The sequence below is a fragment of the Elephantulus edwardii genome, unplaced genomic scaffold (genome assembly GCF_000299155.1).
Source record: "Elephantulus edwardii isolate Elephantulus edwardi_28Jun2011 unplaced genomic scaffold, EleEdw1.0 scaffold00263, whole genome shotgun sequence".
Taxonomy (NCBI): domain Eukaryota; kingdom Metazoa; phylum Chordata; class Mammalia; order Macroscelidea; family Macroscelididae; genus Elephantulus; species Elephantulus edwardii.
This window is the reverse complement of record NW_006400013.1, coordinates 3,256,569-3,274,170: the sequence shown is the minus strand read 5'-3', so window position 1 is coordinate 3,274,170 and position 17,602 is coordinate 3,256,569. Positions and strand designations below refer to the sequence as shown.

The 17,602-nt window shown below is 40.0% G+C and overlaps 1 protein-coding gene across 1 annotated transcript in view; it reads right to left on the bottom strand.

Moving 5' to 3' along the window:
* Positions 1-16,809, bottom strand: part of ZNF609 (zinc finger protein 609) — a 234,463-nt gene extending 217,654 nt beyond the window's left edge. The window contains exon 1 of the mRNA XM_006899626.1: positions 16,063-16,809. Within this exon, the coding sequence (XP_006899688.1) occupies positions 16,063-16,809 (747 nt within the window). The remainder of the gene's footprint in view (positions 1-16,062) is intronic.
* Positions 16,810-17,602: the final 793 nt, after the last annotated feature.

Sequence of the window (17,602 nt, the reverse complement as noted above, 5' to 3'; positions counted from 1 at the left end):
GATTAATCAGAACTAGCTTCGACAAGCACTGTGGCAATTGGACAACTAAAACAGACATTCGGTGGGGGGGAAGAAGAACGAACTGGGGAGGAGGGTAGAGAAAACAGTGCAACAATGAATGAATGAATGAAAATCCAAAATCTCTGTAAATAGTCACTAAAACTAATAAAATTTAATAATAATTTTAAAAAATATTAAAATAAACTATATATAGTTGGTGTGTCAGAGACGGTGCGATTGGCACAGGACAGAGCAGAGTTTAGGGATGTTGTACATAGGATCGCTATGAGTCGCAAGCGACTCGATGGCACATAACAACAACATATATAGTTGGCAAGCAAGAAAAACAACAGAATAATTTGGTTTACCTCACAACTGTTACATTTATTGAATATGTATGTTCTGGAGAAGGGAGACTTTAAATGGCCTTGAAAGACCCTTAATCTGATCTCTATTCTGATTTTCCTCTTACAGTGTAAAGTCTCACTAGGGTTAGACATGATTCCAGTATTTACAGGAACATACATTTCAAAGTATATACGAAACACAGAAAAGACTGAACACAAGCCAACTTTTGCACAGGGACCTCAACTAAAAAAATAATAGTTTTGTTTCAACGCTGGCAAAAAAACTAGTTGTGTTGAATTCATAGTCAGTAAGTCAAGCTCTAAATGGCATCATCCTAAGTAATGTTTCAAGGATAATTTCTGACTAAATGCCTTACACCTAGACTTTAGAGTCTGACTGTTGCTAAGGATGGGCAAGACAGAAGAAATACCAGAGGTAATGAAGGATTAAAGAATTTCTCAGCCTCTTTCTGAAACTGCAATAAGCAATCAACTTGTTTGATTGCAAGCTCGCAGCCTCAATCCAAGCACATATGTATAAGCAAAATGAAAAATGCCTTATGGCATATTTTATCTAAATCAGACATACTACCAGATGTTTAAAAATCTGCATACTAACAGTACTAAGATCTAGCCTAATACGGTATATATAAATGTGTAGTCATTTTGGATGATCACTTTTCCTTCACATACTGTAATTTTTCTTGTTCTGCAATCCCAAAGGCACGCAGTTCAAACTCACCATTTTTTTGGCAGGAAAGGGATGAGCAATCTCCTGTGTGATTTACTGTCTCTGAAAACTTGCTAGAGGGTCAACAACGCGTAGTTCCAACTCAATGGCACACAACAGTAACAATTCAACAGTATATACATTTAAGATATTATAAAATTGTAAAAAATGCCTATAAAGTATGTTGTTATGTGCTGTCAAGTCAACAGAGACGCATAGTGCAATAGCTCTGAACTCTATCCTATCCTGAGCCAATCACACTGTCTGAGACACATGTGCCCGTATCATCCCAGTCACTGTGTCAACCTATCTCATCCAGGGTCTTCCTCTCCCAAGTGTTCCCTCCACCCTCCTAGGACTGGTCCTTCCTGGCAACATGCCCAAAGTATATGAGATGGAGCTTCAAAATCTTTGCATCCAGAGAACAACTGGGTTTCACTCTCTCCAAGACAGATGTTTGTTCTCTTGTCAATCCATGATATGTTCAATTCTCTTCTCTAGCACCACAACTAAAAAGCATCAATTCTTCCTCTATCATTGTTATTTACTGTCCGGCTCTCTGAGTAACTGAAAAGATCATGGACTGGATCAGATGCATATTAGTCTCTAGACCGACATTTTTGCACTTCAGCGCTCTGGAGAGGTCCCACTAGCAGACTTTCCTAATCCAATTCCATTATTGATTTCCTGCCTGCTGGTTTCAAGAGTGCTGACTGTGGACCCAAACAAGCTAAAATTGTTAACAATCTAAATCTCTTCATCTATCATGGTGCTGCCAATTGGTGCCGTGGTGAAAATCTTTGTTTTCTTGATGGTGAGCTTTAATCCATATTAAAGACTATAGTCCTTGACTTTCTGCAGCACATGCTTCAGGTCCTCCTCAGTTCCAGCAAGCAAGTTGAATCATCTGCTTAACATAGGTTGTTGATGAGTCTTCCTCTAATTCTGATGCCACATTTCCTCCTCATAAAGGCCAGCTTCCAGAAAGATCTGTTCTGCATATAGATTTAAAAGGTATGCAGACAGAACACATCCCTGAAGCACTCCTTTCCTGATTTTGAACCATCCAGTTTTATAATGCACTTATCAGTACTAAAAACATATTTAATATATGAGAATTTAAGATCATGCAAATATAATTCCAGTTTGTATAGGACATGCTAAAATGCTTTTGAGTTTGCAGCCTATTCAAGAATATGTTCATCTCTGATAACAATTAGTATTCTAATTATATTTCTTTATGTATGTGACCTAGAAATTCTAGTCAGAAGCACTTTATATTAAAAAAAAAGTTTCCTTTATACTTCAAAGACGCTGTGTTTCATTAAATAAGTATGTGTGTGTGTGTGTGTGTGTGTGTGTATTTATTATTGTTTATTGTTTTCAAGTCGAGCATGACTCATAGCAACCCTATGAAAAAAGGCCTGAAGCCCCTCTACAACTATCAACATTTATCAAAATTTATAGTTTCTGGAGGATGTTGTTTAAGAAGTGGATACCACTCCTGCTTTCAAACCTGTCAGAGTATGTGTGTATATGTGTGTGTGTGTGTGTGTGTGTGTGTGCACGCGCGCGTATATATATTAAAAAACCCCAAAGTTTTCACTATATCTATGAAGTATTATATCTCTTTGTTTAATATCATATTTAGAAGTTTGTAGGGTTTGAGAGTGCCCATTCAAAGGTCAGGAATAATACCTTTCTTGGGTAGTTATTCTGCAATGTTACAGACTTCCAGAAAATGAGAATTAACTATTGTTAGCCAGAATGCTCCTTGGAAGCAAGGATGGCAAGACTTCATCTCACATGTTTTGCATGTTTAAAGGAGGGGTCCATCACTGAAATGTCATGCTTGGTAAAATAGAGGGTCAGTAAAAAAGGGGAAGATGCAAAAGAGAGAGACTGACACAGTGGCTACAACAATGGGCTCAAGCCCTGCAGTGACTGTGAGGATAATGCAGGACCTCAAGTCTTTCATTCACTTGTACAGCACTACTATGAGTCTGAATCTATTTGATGGCACCTAAAAGCAATGAAATAACATAGAAATGCATTCTCAAATCAATAAAAAAAACCCAACTTTTGGATTAGCGATAAATTTTGATAATCCAAAACTCTGTATAATCTGCTATCTTTTCACTTAAATAGGGGGAAAATATCACAAAGTGTCTATATTTGGCAAACAGATCCAGCCTTAAGAATTTTGCCCAAAATTTTCTTTAAAATTATGAAACAATAATTTAAAATTAAATGTGTATCACTAATATGAATGTTCTACCTTAGACATTTACAGTGTTAAGAAACCCAGTAATTCTCTCAAATAAGGTGAAGGGAATTCTGGTGGCTTCTTGTAGTTATGTGCCATCGAGTCAGAGCCAACCCTTCAGAGAGCTTTTCAGAGTCAGTAAATGGTGGTAAGAACTATACAACCAGTACAAAGGTGCATAGTTCGAATCCACCAGCTGCTCAGTGGGAGAAGAATGGACAATCACCATCTGTGTGATTTACTACTCCAACTGGAAGGTACACAGCAATTAAGGTGAATGCATTTGAATGGTGGTACACTGCTAACCCAAAGGCCACAGTTCTCTGACTGTTCAAATCCACCAGTTGCTCCACAGGAGTAAGATAAACATTTCTTTCCATGCTATTTATAGCCTCTAGAAAAGCTGCTAGAAAGGCAGGTTTTAACAGTAAGTTTTGAATTAAGATGATAATGGGATGTCCAGTTCATCAGACCTGTTTCTTAACTATCTAACCCCAATACACCATCCTACAGGTTGAGTAATGAAAAAGAGTTGAGGGAAATCTTAAGCAATGACATAACATTTAATGTGCAGATCACCTAGAAATGGCAAAAGAAGATACAATTTCAAGACAACTCTGGATATGAGAGTTATTGTTAGGTGCTTTTGAGTCAAGTACAATTCAGAGACCCTATGAATAACAGAACTGAATGCTGTCCTATTCCTGTCCATCTTCACACTTCCTGACACACCACTAGAGCCCATGGCAGTAGCGGTCCTGTGTCGATCCACCTGGTTGGAGGTCTTCCTCTCCTTCACCAAACACCTCTGCCTTTCCAAGTATCATGTTCTTCTCCAAGAAAATGCCTCTCCTAGCAACATGTATAAAGTATATGAGACGAAGTTTTTTCATCTTTGCCTCCAAAGAGCACTCTGGCTGTACTTACTTCAACATATTTGTTCTTTTAGCAGCCTAGGGGATGTTCAGTACTTTTCTCTAACACCACAGCTCAGAGGCATCAATGCTGCCCTCCTTAATCATTGCTCAGCACTCAGATGCATAGTAAGTGATCAGAAAGACTGTGGCCTGAATCAGATACACCTTAGTCCTCAAAGTGACATCATTATTTCTCAATAATTTGGAGAGGTCCCTAACTATATAGTTAGAGACAAGATAGTTACAGAGAACTAAGTACTTAACTTCTAAAAAAACACAGCAACTAGAAAATGTCAACTCTAGCTGGGTAATCTTTTCACAACGAACAAAACCTACTACCACCTGAAATTAAAGTCCAAGGAATAAGCAAATGGTCAGGTCTGGCTCATCAAAACACATTATTTATCATTAGAGGTAGAACTCAGTGGTTAAAAAGCAATCAGTATTTTCAGGCACATGCTTAACTGAATTTTCCTAATAAACAACATTTTAAGTTGAAAACTGATCACCTCCAAGACCTAAGAACTGTCTTTTCTTATCTTGCACTGGTGAGAAGTTTAGAGAAAAAGTTATCTCTATCCAGTCTTCTCACTGTTCAAATTACATGTTGGGTGTGAATGCCCTCAAAAACACTAAAAAGCCTGTACTCTACAGGGATTAAAATGCAAAACTCATTGCTAACACATGGAAAACAACTCATGGCTGACCCTCCAAATGGCTTTCAAAGGCTGCAAATTATTACACCCTAAAGAGACTGTCCATATTTCTCCAGCAGAACTGCTCCTGGATTCACAGTGACTGCCTTTAGAAGCTAGTGTCTTTAGGTCGAAGGGCGGGGGCACAGCACACAAAAATGCCCTAAACAATCACGTCATATTAACTTTTTAAAAAAATGTCATATTCACTTTTAATCCATGAAAAAGAATTCAGAAAGAGCTGTGTATATGCCAAAATAATTTACTTCAATGGAAAACAGTTAAGAGTAAGCCATGGTTCTTCAACCTGAGACCACCCAATACTAAAAGATGCCTAACAAACCCTGTCAATCTAACCAATCAAAGAATAAACTCCAAATTTCAGTGGCTCTAAAGACTAAATCAATCTCTTCCGCAAGCCTTCCTGAAAATCAGAAGTTAAAATACTAAGTATCATAAATTCACTGTTTTGTAAAGCTTTTGGGTGCTTAATTCTGCCAAATCTTTAAGAACTTCCTTTCCCCTTAATTCCACAATGACCATGCATCTCAAAGGTGCAACAGCTAACATTTATTTGTAGGCACTGTGCTGAGTGCTTAGCCTTCTTGATATCATTTAATCTTAACATAACTGAGTCAGTTCTATTCTTTTTTCCACATTACAGATGAGAAGAGTGAGGTTTAGAAGGAATAACCCTTTTGCCCTCAAAGTATCAAATCCTTAGATATCCCTTCTAATTTTAATGTTATTCAAACTGTTTAAACTGTTGCCTGCGTGCAAGCTGGTGCCTCTAAAAATCCACCTGGGGGGGGGGGGTCAGCTATGGGTCAGTTCCAACTTGATCTTACACAACGACAATAAAACACAGAAAGATCTATCAGGATATTGCTCACAGAAAACAAAATCACAGCTACTCTCCAGGGTTACATTCTAGCCCTTAAAGGTTTTAGTGAATTTCATCTTAATTATTAAGAAGGACACATACTTTTCAATAATCATTCTCAAAACTTTAAGTATGTACTACAATCAAAGGGAGAACCTTTTTTTTTTTTTTTAGGGAGAGCATTTTTGAAACATTGGTACAGAGCATCAACCACAATTTTTTACTTGTGTGCTTAGTATGGGGTCTGAGACTGTTTCTAACAAATTCACAGATAATGCTGATGGCTGCTGATAAGGGAACCACAGCTTCATTAGAAGGGAAAGGAAAGTAATCCCTTCTCACCTTAGCTATCAACTTCTCATGTGAAAACACTTCTCTACTTAGCACATCCAAGAAGAGAGCCACTTAGGGTTTAAAAATACTTCCAGTGTCTCAAAGTTATAACACTTCTTTCTTTCCCCACTCTACAAAGGCTCCTAAAGCACCAGTGACCCCAAGACAGTGGAATTCCAGAAGGAGAAAAACTGAGATCAGAATGGTAAACGCTGCTCAATAATAAACTACCCACATTTCACTTCTTCAGCTTAAAAAGTCATTCTTTTTGGTCTTTTAGGACAAGAAAGATTACAAAAGAAGAGGGGAATGTTTTGTAATACTAACCACAAATATGAGAACAGGTTGCTAATGAACAGAATTGTGACCTATAAACAGAAAAATCTCACAATGTTCTAAATTCCTTTTGTTTCTTTTTGGTCACCATTCTTCATCTCAATTCCTCTTCCCAAAGCTGGCCCAAATTCTGAACTTTCCTATATTGCTTTGTTGTTAAGTGACACTAAGTAGACGACTCATAGCTACCTTATGAACGAAAGACCCGAACACTTGTATAACTTTCATGGTTTCTCAACATTCATAGTGTTTCTGGAGGCAAGCTATTTTGGAATTGGATGCTACTCCTGCTTCCAAGCTTGTTTTAATTGGGGGTTCCACCAAACACTGTCCACCATGGGTAACCATTATCGCATTTGACACATCAGTGTCACAGTGTTGAGCATCACAGCAACCATGAGTTACCTCGGTACAGCAAACGGACAGACCAGTGCTATAACACCTAGAAGAATGTCTGACCAAAAACAATTAAAATTAGGCCTGAGGGCCGCAGATAAAAATCACCCACCTTTGGCTTGGTAGCATAACTTTCTATCTACTAGGCCAACAGAGCTCTCTCGATGTTGTTGTTAAGTGCCATTGAGTCATAGATGACTCACAGCAACCCTATGAACGAAAGCCCTGAAGACCTGTCTAACTTTCATCGTTTCTCCAGGTTCATATGGTTTCCGAAGGCAAGCTATTTCTGAAGTGAATGCCACTCCTGCTTCCAAGCTTGTTTTAATCGGAAAGCTCCACATAACATTGTCTACCAAGGGCAACCATTTATATATTGCTTTAACATCAATTATATCAACGTCATTCAGGATGAATAGACTTCAGGAAATAGGATTGGCTAAAAATGTCTCTCAGGTCAACTAGGGAATCCTCTATCTCGGATGGGTGCTGTGAACCATGACTAAACTGAACCAAGAGAAATATATTTTAAAATATTAATATGGTCTGGCACCTTCCAGATGCTAATGTTTCCAGGCCCATCCCAATGGCACAACTGGGAAATTAACAGAAGAGAAAAGCAATCTCCCTCCGCTCTCTAGTTTCAGATGTTCCTCCTCCACAGCACTGCCATGCACAGGCTCATTCTATACATATATCCAGAGACAGAACATGCACACATGCACACAAATAACTCTCGGCAGGAACCAAAAATCAAAGCCTAACCCCATGGTTTTTAAGTGAGCAAGTCCAATTTCATTCTTTGTAGCTCTTGACACATGCTGGCTGGGAGCCGTCTGGATTTTTTTTCTGCCTTGTTCCTGCACCAGAAGGCTCTGCACTGCAGGTCAGGGGATGATAAGGAAATGAACAGTGTAATTTCCAAGGCCTCTGAACACGGCCCTGTCAGCAGCTCTGGAGGCGGGTTACTCAAGCATAGCTTGAAGAGTGAAAACCACAGAGAGGAGGGCTCAGCCAGCCAGCAGTGGCAAGATCGCAGCTGTGTATGTTACTGCCACCTCCAGCCTGAAAGCCCAAGTCCTGCTGCCTGCCTGGATGAGCTCTGCTGGTAAAAGCTCTTATACCCAAACAGCAGAAATATAAGTTCACTCTGGGGGAGGAAGATTAAGCACTAGGACGATTTTCCATGCACTCTTGTGTAGAAACAAAAACACTTAGTGTTCTTCCAGCATCCATGAGATTGCACATGCTGGCAAACCCACAGCAACGTCTGTCTATCCAACATCCGCAACCCCACACCAGATATATGGCCACAGAGAAAATACAATTCACGTGAAATCTGGAATTCAACAAGCTATCTCAATATCCTCTGAAGCAGGGGGTCTGCTTTCCTCCCTATGACTGCCAAACAAAAAGAAGGGACTAACCTTGCCGTAATTACAATGAAAATTTGCCTGAATGGAATATTCCAGAACATAAGCACTTTCTTGGGACCCATAACTCGAAGTAAAAGTTTAAAAGTTAACTTTTCCTCTTTACATACAACTAGCTATAAGTAGCTGTTCTTTGCAACTGTCACCTTTCCTAAGTGGTAAGAATCTACACTGCAACTTTTTGAGAAAGCGCCATACTGCTTTCCACAGAGGTTGCACCATTTTACACTCCCACCAACAGTGAATCAGGGTTCCTGAAACCCACAGCGTCCCTTTTCAGCAGGAAGTAGCTAAGAGAATACGCCATCCCCTTTTCCTTATGACTCAGGGTGAAGTCTCTCTCAGGGAGGAGTGATAGGGAATGGCAAAGGACACACTGACAAAGAAGATTAATCAGAACTGGCTTTGACAAGCACTGTGGCATTTGGACAAGAACAAACTGGGAGGAGGGTAGAGAGAATAGTGGAACAATGAATGAATGGAAACCCAAAATCTCTGTAAATGTTTATGAAAATTAATAAAGTATAATTATAGAAAAAAAAAAAAAAGAATCTACACTGCAATCCCCAAGGCTTGTGATTCAAATCTGCCAGCTGCTCTGTGGGAGGAGGCTGGGCAATCTACTTCTGCACGATTACTGCCTCTGAAAACCCAGCTATGGGTCAGTTCCAACTGGATTGATTGTACACAACAAGAAGAACACGATCCCTAAACTAAAAACAATTCCTGTGTTTGAAACATGGCTACTAACAGTCAGTATTAAATACATGCAAGCAGTCTTGGAGCATATGATTATTTACATCCAGTGTTTTTAATGTTGTCTTTAAACTGAGAAAATGGAAAAATCTCTGATGATAGTTAAAGATTTATTAAAAATCTCTAACTAGCCACATGTGTAAGGAACCTGGTATCCAGAAATCTAACTTGTATGCTGGGCTTTTCTACAGACAACCCATGAGACTCTGGGCAAGTAATATGACCTCCCTGGTTTTTTGTTTTCTCTTCTACAAAATGAGGAAACTGGAAGAGCTAATCTTTTTCTGGATCCTCCCTGAATTACAACACCCAGATAGATGGAAAGCAGAGCTGCTAAATGAAAAACTAAAATTAAGCTCAGGCTCCACTGTAGTTACAGAATTTGTCTCTATCCCATACAAACATCAACTTCTTTTTAGTTTTTCCATGAAGGAAAAGACTTGAGGGCATTTGGCTTTAGGAAGCAAGGCTGCCTACACTACATCAGTAGCTGGGAAAAAACCCAGCTAGGTAAGGAGAAAGGCGTTAGGAGGGGAAAGCCTAAGATCAGAAGGAATACAAGAAACCCACACATCATGGTCAACTTTTCTTTTTTCCATTTGATGGAAAAGGAAGAGTGTCTTCACTAAACAGCACTAGGAAAATTCTATTTCCACATGCAAGAAAAAACCCACAAGATTTTTTGTCTCACAAAAATGAATTAAAAACCATAAAATTCTTAGAAGAACAAGCTAAGGCAACACTGTTAGGCCTAGCTTTCAACAATAATTTATATAACAACAAAAGCACAAATGCAAAACCCACTGTTATATGTTAGTTCCAACTCTTCTAGACCTTCCATTAGATTTCCAAGGCTGTAAATCCTTATGTGAAGAGACTACCTTTGCTTTCAGCGTGGCTGGTCTATTTGAATTGCCAACCACTCAGCTAGCAGCCCAATACACTATGCCACCTTTATAAACAGTATATGACAAAATAAATGATATCTCATAAAAATTAAAAACTTTGGTTTATCCGAAGGCTTTATAAAAAAGCTACTGAGAATCATCTTCAGAAACCATGTATATGAAAAGAATCTAACCACCAAAATAGATATAAGGCTTTAATAACATAAAAAGCAAATAATCGCACCATAAAAAGGGCAAAGAATCTAAAACATTTCACCAAAGAGGATACTGAGACTGCTACCAAATATATGTATGAAAAGATTCTCAGCACCTCAAACTCACTGCTGTTGAGTCTTTTCTGACTCATGGTGATCCTTAACATTGAGTTTCTGAAGGTGCAAATCATTAGGAGACTGCTTGTATTTCTACTGTGGAGTCACTGGCAGAATCAAACCACCTGAGACATAGCCTTTCGGTTAGTAGCAAAATACCCTAGAGACGACCCGACCAAAGTTGCAAATCAAAACCATTCAAATAAAAATAAAATCAAATTCAACATTACACTCAAATAAAAATTACACTCCTACTGGAATAGCTGTGTGGGGAAAGGAGAAAAAGGTATAGAAAATAACTAGCATTGGCAAGGATACAGGGAAGTTAGAATCCTTATGCATCACTGTTGGGAATGCAAAATGTTAAAGCCATTGTGAAATGAGTGGTTCCTTAAAAACAAAATTAAAAGCTACCATGTAACTAACTCAGCAATTCTATTCATAGATATATATTCCAAACACTTGAAAGCAAAGATGCAAAAAGAGAATTGTACAACAATGTCTACTGCAGTACTATTCAAAATAGGCAAAATGTGTAAACAATTTAAATGCCCTTCAACAGGTGAATGATTAACAAAAATGTGATACACATACAGCCTACAGAAAAATAATGTCTTGACACATGCTGCGATGAGTATAGATAAGCATGAAAACATGCTGGGCAAAATGAATCACAAAAGGAAAAATAGTTCATGACTTTACATATTAAAAGGAGAAGAAAAAACCCAATGTATAGAAATCATAATTTATTAATGTTTCCTAGGGGCAGAAAGAAGGGGAAGTTAACCATTAATTAAATCACATTACAGATAAAGATACAGATAAAGTCCATTATTACAACAGGTGTCAGTAAGTTGCATACCTGTACAATTTAAATTGGTAAATGCTGTGTGGTAGACACAGTTCAACAACTGCAACAAAGAGCAGGTGCTGAGGCTGCTGCCTCCAAAATTTTCATGGCATTTGATTTCTGGGTTTTGTGGTTTAGGGTCAGTTTTCATCAGACATCCTAATTAAGTGGTTTAATAAAACACTTAGTATTTGCTTCTGATCTACCTCCTTTTTAGTAGTGCAGTGCCTGGGGTATTAAAAACTTCCAAATGACCATCCAACACACCATTGGTCTCTATTAGCATATAGCAACAGAAGAATAATGACAGGAATAAAAAGAAACAGAATATATGGCTAACTGCTTCCATGAAAAACTGCCTCCTTTGCCATGAGAGCAGAAGAAATAGCCAGTGCCCAGCTACCTTACTGAACACTGTTAATAGATTCCACAGAAGAATCCTGATCAAAGGAGGGGATTTGTCAAACAGAATTTATAATTATCATAAGTTCATGCTTACTGGAACCAGGAAGGTTTCATGAACTACTGATTTGAGATAATCTTAAACCGGGGGAGTACCAGTGGCCTAGTGGCAAGAAGCTGAGCTGCATCTCGAAGGCATGCAGCTCAAATCCACCAGCTGCTTTGTGGGAGAACGATGGGTAATGTAATCTCCTCTCACGTGATTAACTGCCTCTGAAAACCTGCTGGAGGGTCAGCTATAAATTGGTTTCAACTCAATAGTACAGAACAACAACGGCATGCCCAAATTATGGGATAAACTTTAAACCAAAAATATCCTCCACAAGTTTGCTTAAAACCCAGTAATAGTTTAGCTTAACTAGTTAATAAAGCTCTGCCTTGAATGTTCTTTTTACGATTTCTCTATTGGGAGGGCGGAGGGAAAAGAATTCTTCTATATATGGGTTTAAATTGACAAAAGCTACTTCAAAGGTCAGGTTGGAACTTCAATGGGAAGTGAACTTTTGTCAATAGGGAGGAAAAAATTCAGGAAAGGAAAGTGAGTATGGCTGTACAACTTGAAGAAGGTAATCAATGTCATTAAATGGTACATGTGCACACTGCTTAATCAGTGTATGTTTTGCTGTGTATATTCTCAACAAAATAGTAATTTTTTTTTTAAAAAAGAAGGAATAAAAGGGGTCTGACTTTAGTTGAGCAATGAGAGATTTGCAGAACTGGACAATTGAGCTGGAAAACAAAACCATGGGCAAAGAAGATGCTCCTACAACACAGGATATGATCGCAGGAATGATCAGAAGAGCAAAGAGGATGTTTTATCATTTTCTTTGTATCCTAAGGAGGGAGGCAATATATGCAAGCAGCATTCTGAAATCAGACACTGAGACAAAATCAGGAGGAATACAGAGAGAGCAGAGGATTCCTATTTTGTAAGATCAAAAGGAAAAGCTACAAAGGGAGCTAGGTTAGCTTCTGGTTTGCAAATTTCCAGATTCTTTAACCACTATAATCTATTGGTTACTTTATATGATTTGAGAAAAAAATAATTCTCAACATAAACTCCCATTCATAAGCACTGAAAGAGCTCAGACAAATAGATCAATGCCATTTGTGGTTTATAAATTCTTTTTACTGGCCTGTCAGAGTGGCGACACAAGCGCTAAGCTCAGGACACTCAGACAGGCAGCCTCCCTCTTCCCTATGTCCCTTTCCACCCTTAACAACCTATCAATCACACCAAAAGCAAGGGAACAGGCAGAAGCCGGAAGGCTCTGTCTTGTTTATTCCTCACATTCCCTCCCCCAACACTTCAGCTGGCAGGAAGTCAGAGGCAGGAGTGCTCAATAACAATTTAGGGCAACAGCAATTGCTAAGAGCCATTTCTGGTCTCTCCTAGAACACATTACAATGAGTCGTGCCAGAGAGGTACAGTGGAACAAGTGTGGAGGGAGCTCATAAAGGGAAATCCACATTTCTGGCTAATAGAAAACTCTCTCAGCCACAGCCAATTTTCTACCTTGAAAGGAAAAGGCCCTGAGGTAGACAGTTTCAATATTCAAATCTTCCACATTAGCTTGTAGTACACATACTACAATTCTACCCTGCACCAAAGACATTACTGCCTTCTATTTACAGTGGGCAGACTCCAGTCAAGACACGTTCCAATTTTTACGAGTTTTCCTTCTTTATGACAGCACCCAAGTCTGAGTACACAGCTGCTTCTTGTCATTATGTGCCTTGGAGTTAGAGCCAAGTCATAGCTAAGCCTCTAGCAGTTTTTCGGAGGCTGTAAATCACCCAAGAGAAGATGGCTCATCATTCTTCCTCAAAGCAGCTAGTGGATTTGAACTACCTGCCTTTGGTCTGGCAATGCAGCAAATCCTCACACAAATGCTAGACCACACACAACTGCGAGGCCTCACACAACTGCTAGGTTATATCAAAACATCTGTTTTGATTCTGTTGTCCCCACATGGAAGGAACATTCCAAACTAGTTAGGCCATAGGCAAGTCTCAGAAAGAAAATCTTAAAAGAGGTTTTCAGACTTTGCTTGTAGGCTCTTGCACTAATCATCAAACACTGCGTACTTATTATGCCACAAATCCTGGGATCTGTTTCTAAAAAGCTGTTCCAGGGCAAAGTACCTAGCTTTCTTTCCTTTAACTTGCTTCTTACCCTCCCTCCCACTTAAAAAAATGTTCTCTCCCCTGCACACTGTGTTTTTATCTCCTAGCAACTTCCAAACATTTATTTAAATAATTATTTACTTCCATAGCCAAAGGTTTTATGAAAAGGCGATCTCAGAACCAAACAATCCAAGAGTGGAAAGAACAGGAGCAGTAATTAGGAAAGTGGACTCCTTGCTTATTATAACATTGAACTGCAGAGCCAATTTCTGCTTTTAGGCAATTTTATCTTTTTTGCAAAAACTGTAGCAAAGTCTCTATTTTCTCTCCATTATCTTATTCTCACGATCTCCCTGGAAGACAGGGCTCATAGCACTGCTACATTATTAAAGGCCAAAACTCCCCAGTACCAAGGTATATTCTTAGCTGAAAGTATTGCATCTTTCAGCCCAATTATATTCTGAATGGCAGCCAACCCACCAGTCCTGCACCTATGAGAGAAAACAGGTTCCATTTGCTTCTCTGCTGGAGATCATCATGGACATTTAAACTTAAAACCAACACAGAAGTTAAGCAACATTAATCCTTTCACCCACAGATGAAGTTTGGAAGATTGCAACATGAGTCAAGTATTCTAAACAGAAAAAAAAACATACAGGCCACTCAGAGAAATGCTTCCCAGAACAGAAAGAGCTGATATCTGTAATTTTACCAACAGTAATTATGTACACTTATACAAGGCAGAAGTTTCCCAAAGCCAGATGTAGGGAACAGTCTAATGGGCCTAGGAACAGAAGAAAGAACTCCTGGTACTCATAGGCCTGTTTAAAACAGTATTATCCATCTGCACCCTAGAGAAAATGGCAACTTGCAGCCAGCACAGGATGAGCCATGTCAGTTACCAGCTGCCTCTCCAGCAGCTGCCACTGGTAAAAGGGAATGAACAACTGTGTTATCAATGAAAGAAATTCACAGCCCTGTTACCAGAGAAGCCCAGATGTGGCTAAGAGTTACAGATGTGCCAGAGGCAAAGACCAAAATACCTACAGCCAAGAAAGCTCATGCTACTTCTGGAATCCAGGCACTAAAAGGGCACCACCATCCAAACATATACATTCACCCTCTATTAACACTTACATATGGAAATAGGTATTCCCTGCTGCAGCTGATGCAATTACAGAGAAATCAATTTATACTGCATCTGCTGGGATCAGCTGAAAGCACAGAATGAGCAGAGCACAGAGCAGAAAATCAAGAATCAACAAACAACTCATCACTAGGTCAATCGTTCTGTAGGCAACTGTAACCTGCTGGAGTCTAAGGCAGCTTGAGCTGACCTTAGATTCACACTTCCTAGGCTCCAGTCCTACAAACTCCACTTCTGAGACACAAACTAAAATTCATCTCAGAGGGATTCAGCCTTAACCTCCTTTGAGGTGGCAGGCACCTGTCTATGCAAGTACAGTAGAGGCAAGGTATTATTACACTGTTTGACAGCTATTAAATCACCAGGATACTTTGATTCACAATTGCTTAGAGATATTGGAGCCATATCATTAATGGGCAGAGAATCTCTTTTTAATCCCCTCTTTCAAAGCCACAATATTAACTTATAATGCTTGGTTAAACAATTCATAATACAGTCTGAGAGAACTGATGGCCTGCTGGTAACAAGCAGTGCTGCAAACCCAAAGACAGGCAATTCAAATCCATAAGCAGCTCCATGTTAAAAAGAGGGTTATCTGCTGTGTGGTTTACAGCCTCTAAAAACCTGACAGAGATTCAGCTAGGAGTTGGTTCCAACTCAATGGTACATAACAACAATAGGACAGTCAGTACCTCCTTCACCAGAACTGTGCCCCTTGCTCTTGTAGCTATCAACAGAACAATGAAATCATTTAACCCTTTACACCTTAAGTTTCAGAGACCCAGCAGCATCATTTATCCAGTAAGAATGATATTCAGCTTATGCATATGGAGAAATTATGCCAACCTCTGGCAACACATATCAAAAATGGGACAAGCACAAGGTGGGAGGTTTTCTACCTGGCCTATAGGAAATTCATTCTACAAAGTAGCTGCCCCCAAAAAAGAGATATCCTACTCCAAAATGTGTAGGTCAGCTGTTAAAGAGTCTGTAGGGACTCCCCTAATTTGAAGCAAAACCACATTATCATTACCAGCTACTCTGACCTTGTAATTGGTCATTACCCACAAACTAATGAGCCTCCCACAGACTGTACACAGAAATCGGCAGTTAGTCGAAGGCAGTTCTGAGTGACCGTGGGCAGCCAGATCTGGCCATCTCTTACCTTTTCAGACTTGACCTTCTTTAATGGACGGCACTCATTCTCCCCTTCCTCTGGCTCCGGTTTAGCTCCCAAAGGATTGAGTGCTGCCCCAGGTTCAATAGCTATACTCCCAAGTGGCTCCACCGCTCCTGTGTCCACCCCTGCACTTCCATCATACTGACCACCCCGTCCTCCTAAGGGAACTGGTTGGAGGACCCCAGGATCCTTTTCAGAACAAGTCCCCACTCCTTCGCTTCTCTCCTTCTTGCTCTTAGACGAGCTGTTCTCCTTCTCCTTTTTGGAGCCGGCTACACTTCGGGATGCCTTAGCTGCCTTCTCTGAGCCTTTGGGAGCAATAGCAGCAACCAGGCCTCCTGCACTGGCACCATCTCCTGAGCGTCCTTGCACCTCTTTCTTGCTAGCTGTCCCTTCACTTGGTGTGAACAGGGACGTTCCTGGAGTGGGTTTGCTAGTGTCTTTGCCACTCTTATTCCTTTTGGATTTCGATTTGCCTTCCTTCCCTTGAGGACCCGGCACTGGAGTCACAAACTTGATGTTGTCTGGTAGTGTTGCCACAGCATTGGGAGCCGGTATCCCCACCTCTTTTGAGCCTGACATTTCCAGTTTCTGCTGGTCCTTTTCCAGATCGGCGTCCAAGTCAATGATGAGATTCCCTACTCCAATGTCCCATTCATCCCCACTGTCGTATGTCTCAACCGGGTTTGCATCCACTCCTTTCCCTCCGGAGGCTCCACTGCTCAAGGACATCTTAGAGTCAACGTCCCACCTCAAGATTCAAGGCTCTTCCTTGCCCTCAGCTTTCCTATTTTCAGCTTCAGCTATGTTCTCAGACCTGCCACAAAGGTCAATATATGCCCACTGGACAACATCACTGCTGGAAGAGAGAAAATTTTTAGAGCTGTTAAAGGAAAACAATATAGGCAATGAGATAGCCTAAAATAAACACCCACAGAACCATCTCATAGACCTACCATATAACAGACAAAATAAACAGAGTCTGTTGTAATTCTAACCAAGTCACATTGGGCCTAGGGAAAAGCTAATTCCCATTCCATCTCCCTGGGAGAGGATACAGTATTTCTAAATGCCCAGTGATCCTATGCTGACTCTCAACCAAGTGTCCTCTAGAATTAGTTCCCATCCCTAAGAGACTTCTACTCTCACTGACCATAGGCAATTCTTCCTTCAATCAACATAGGCCCCATCATCACATCACAAAGCCAAGTTCTAGGACAACTACAACAACACACTCCCTTCCTCTTGCATTACCAGAGCCTCAGAAATGACCAAGCAAAGGCTGTAGCGGACTTTGACCAAGAGCACCTGATTCAGAGCATGGTCTTACCAATCACCTGCTCTGCATCTGAGAGCTGGCTGAAGATGACAGAAAAATCAAAGTCTTTGAACTCTGGTATTGGAGAAGAGTATTGAGTATCTCATGGACTGCCAAAGAGACAAACAAATGTGTCTTGGACAAAGTGCAATCAGAGTGCTCCTTAGAGGCAAGAATCATGAAGCTTCGTCTCACATACTTTGGGCA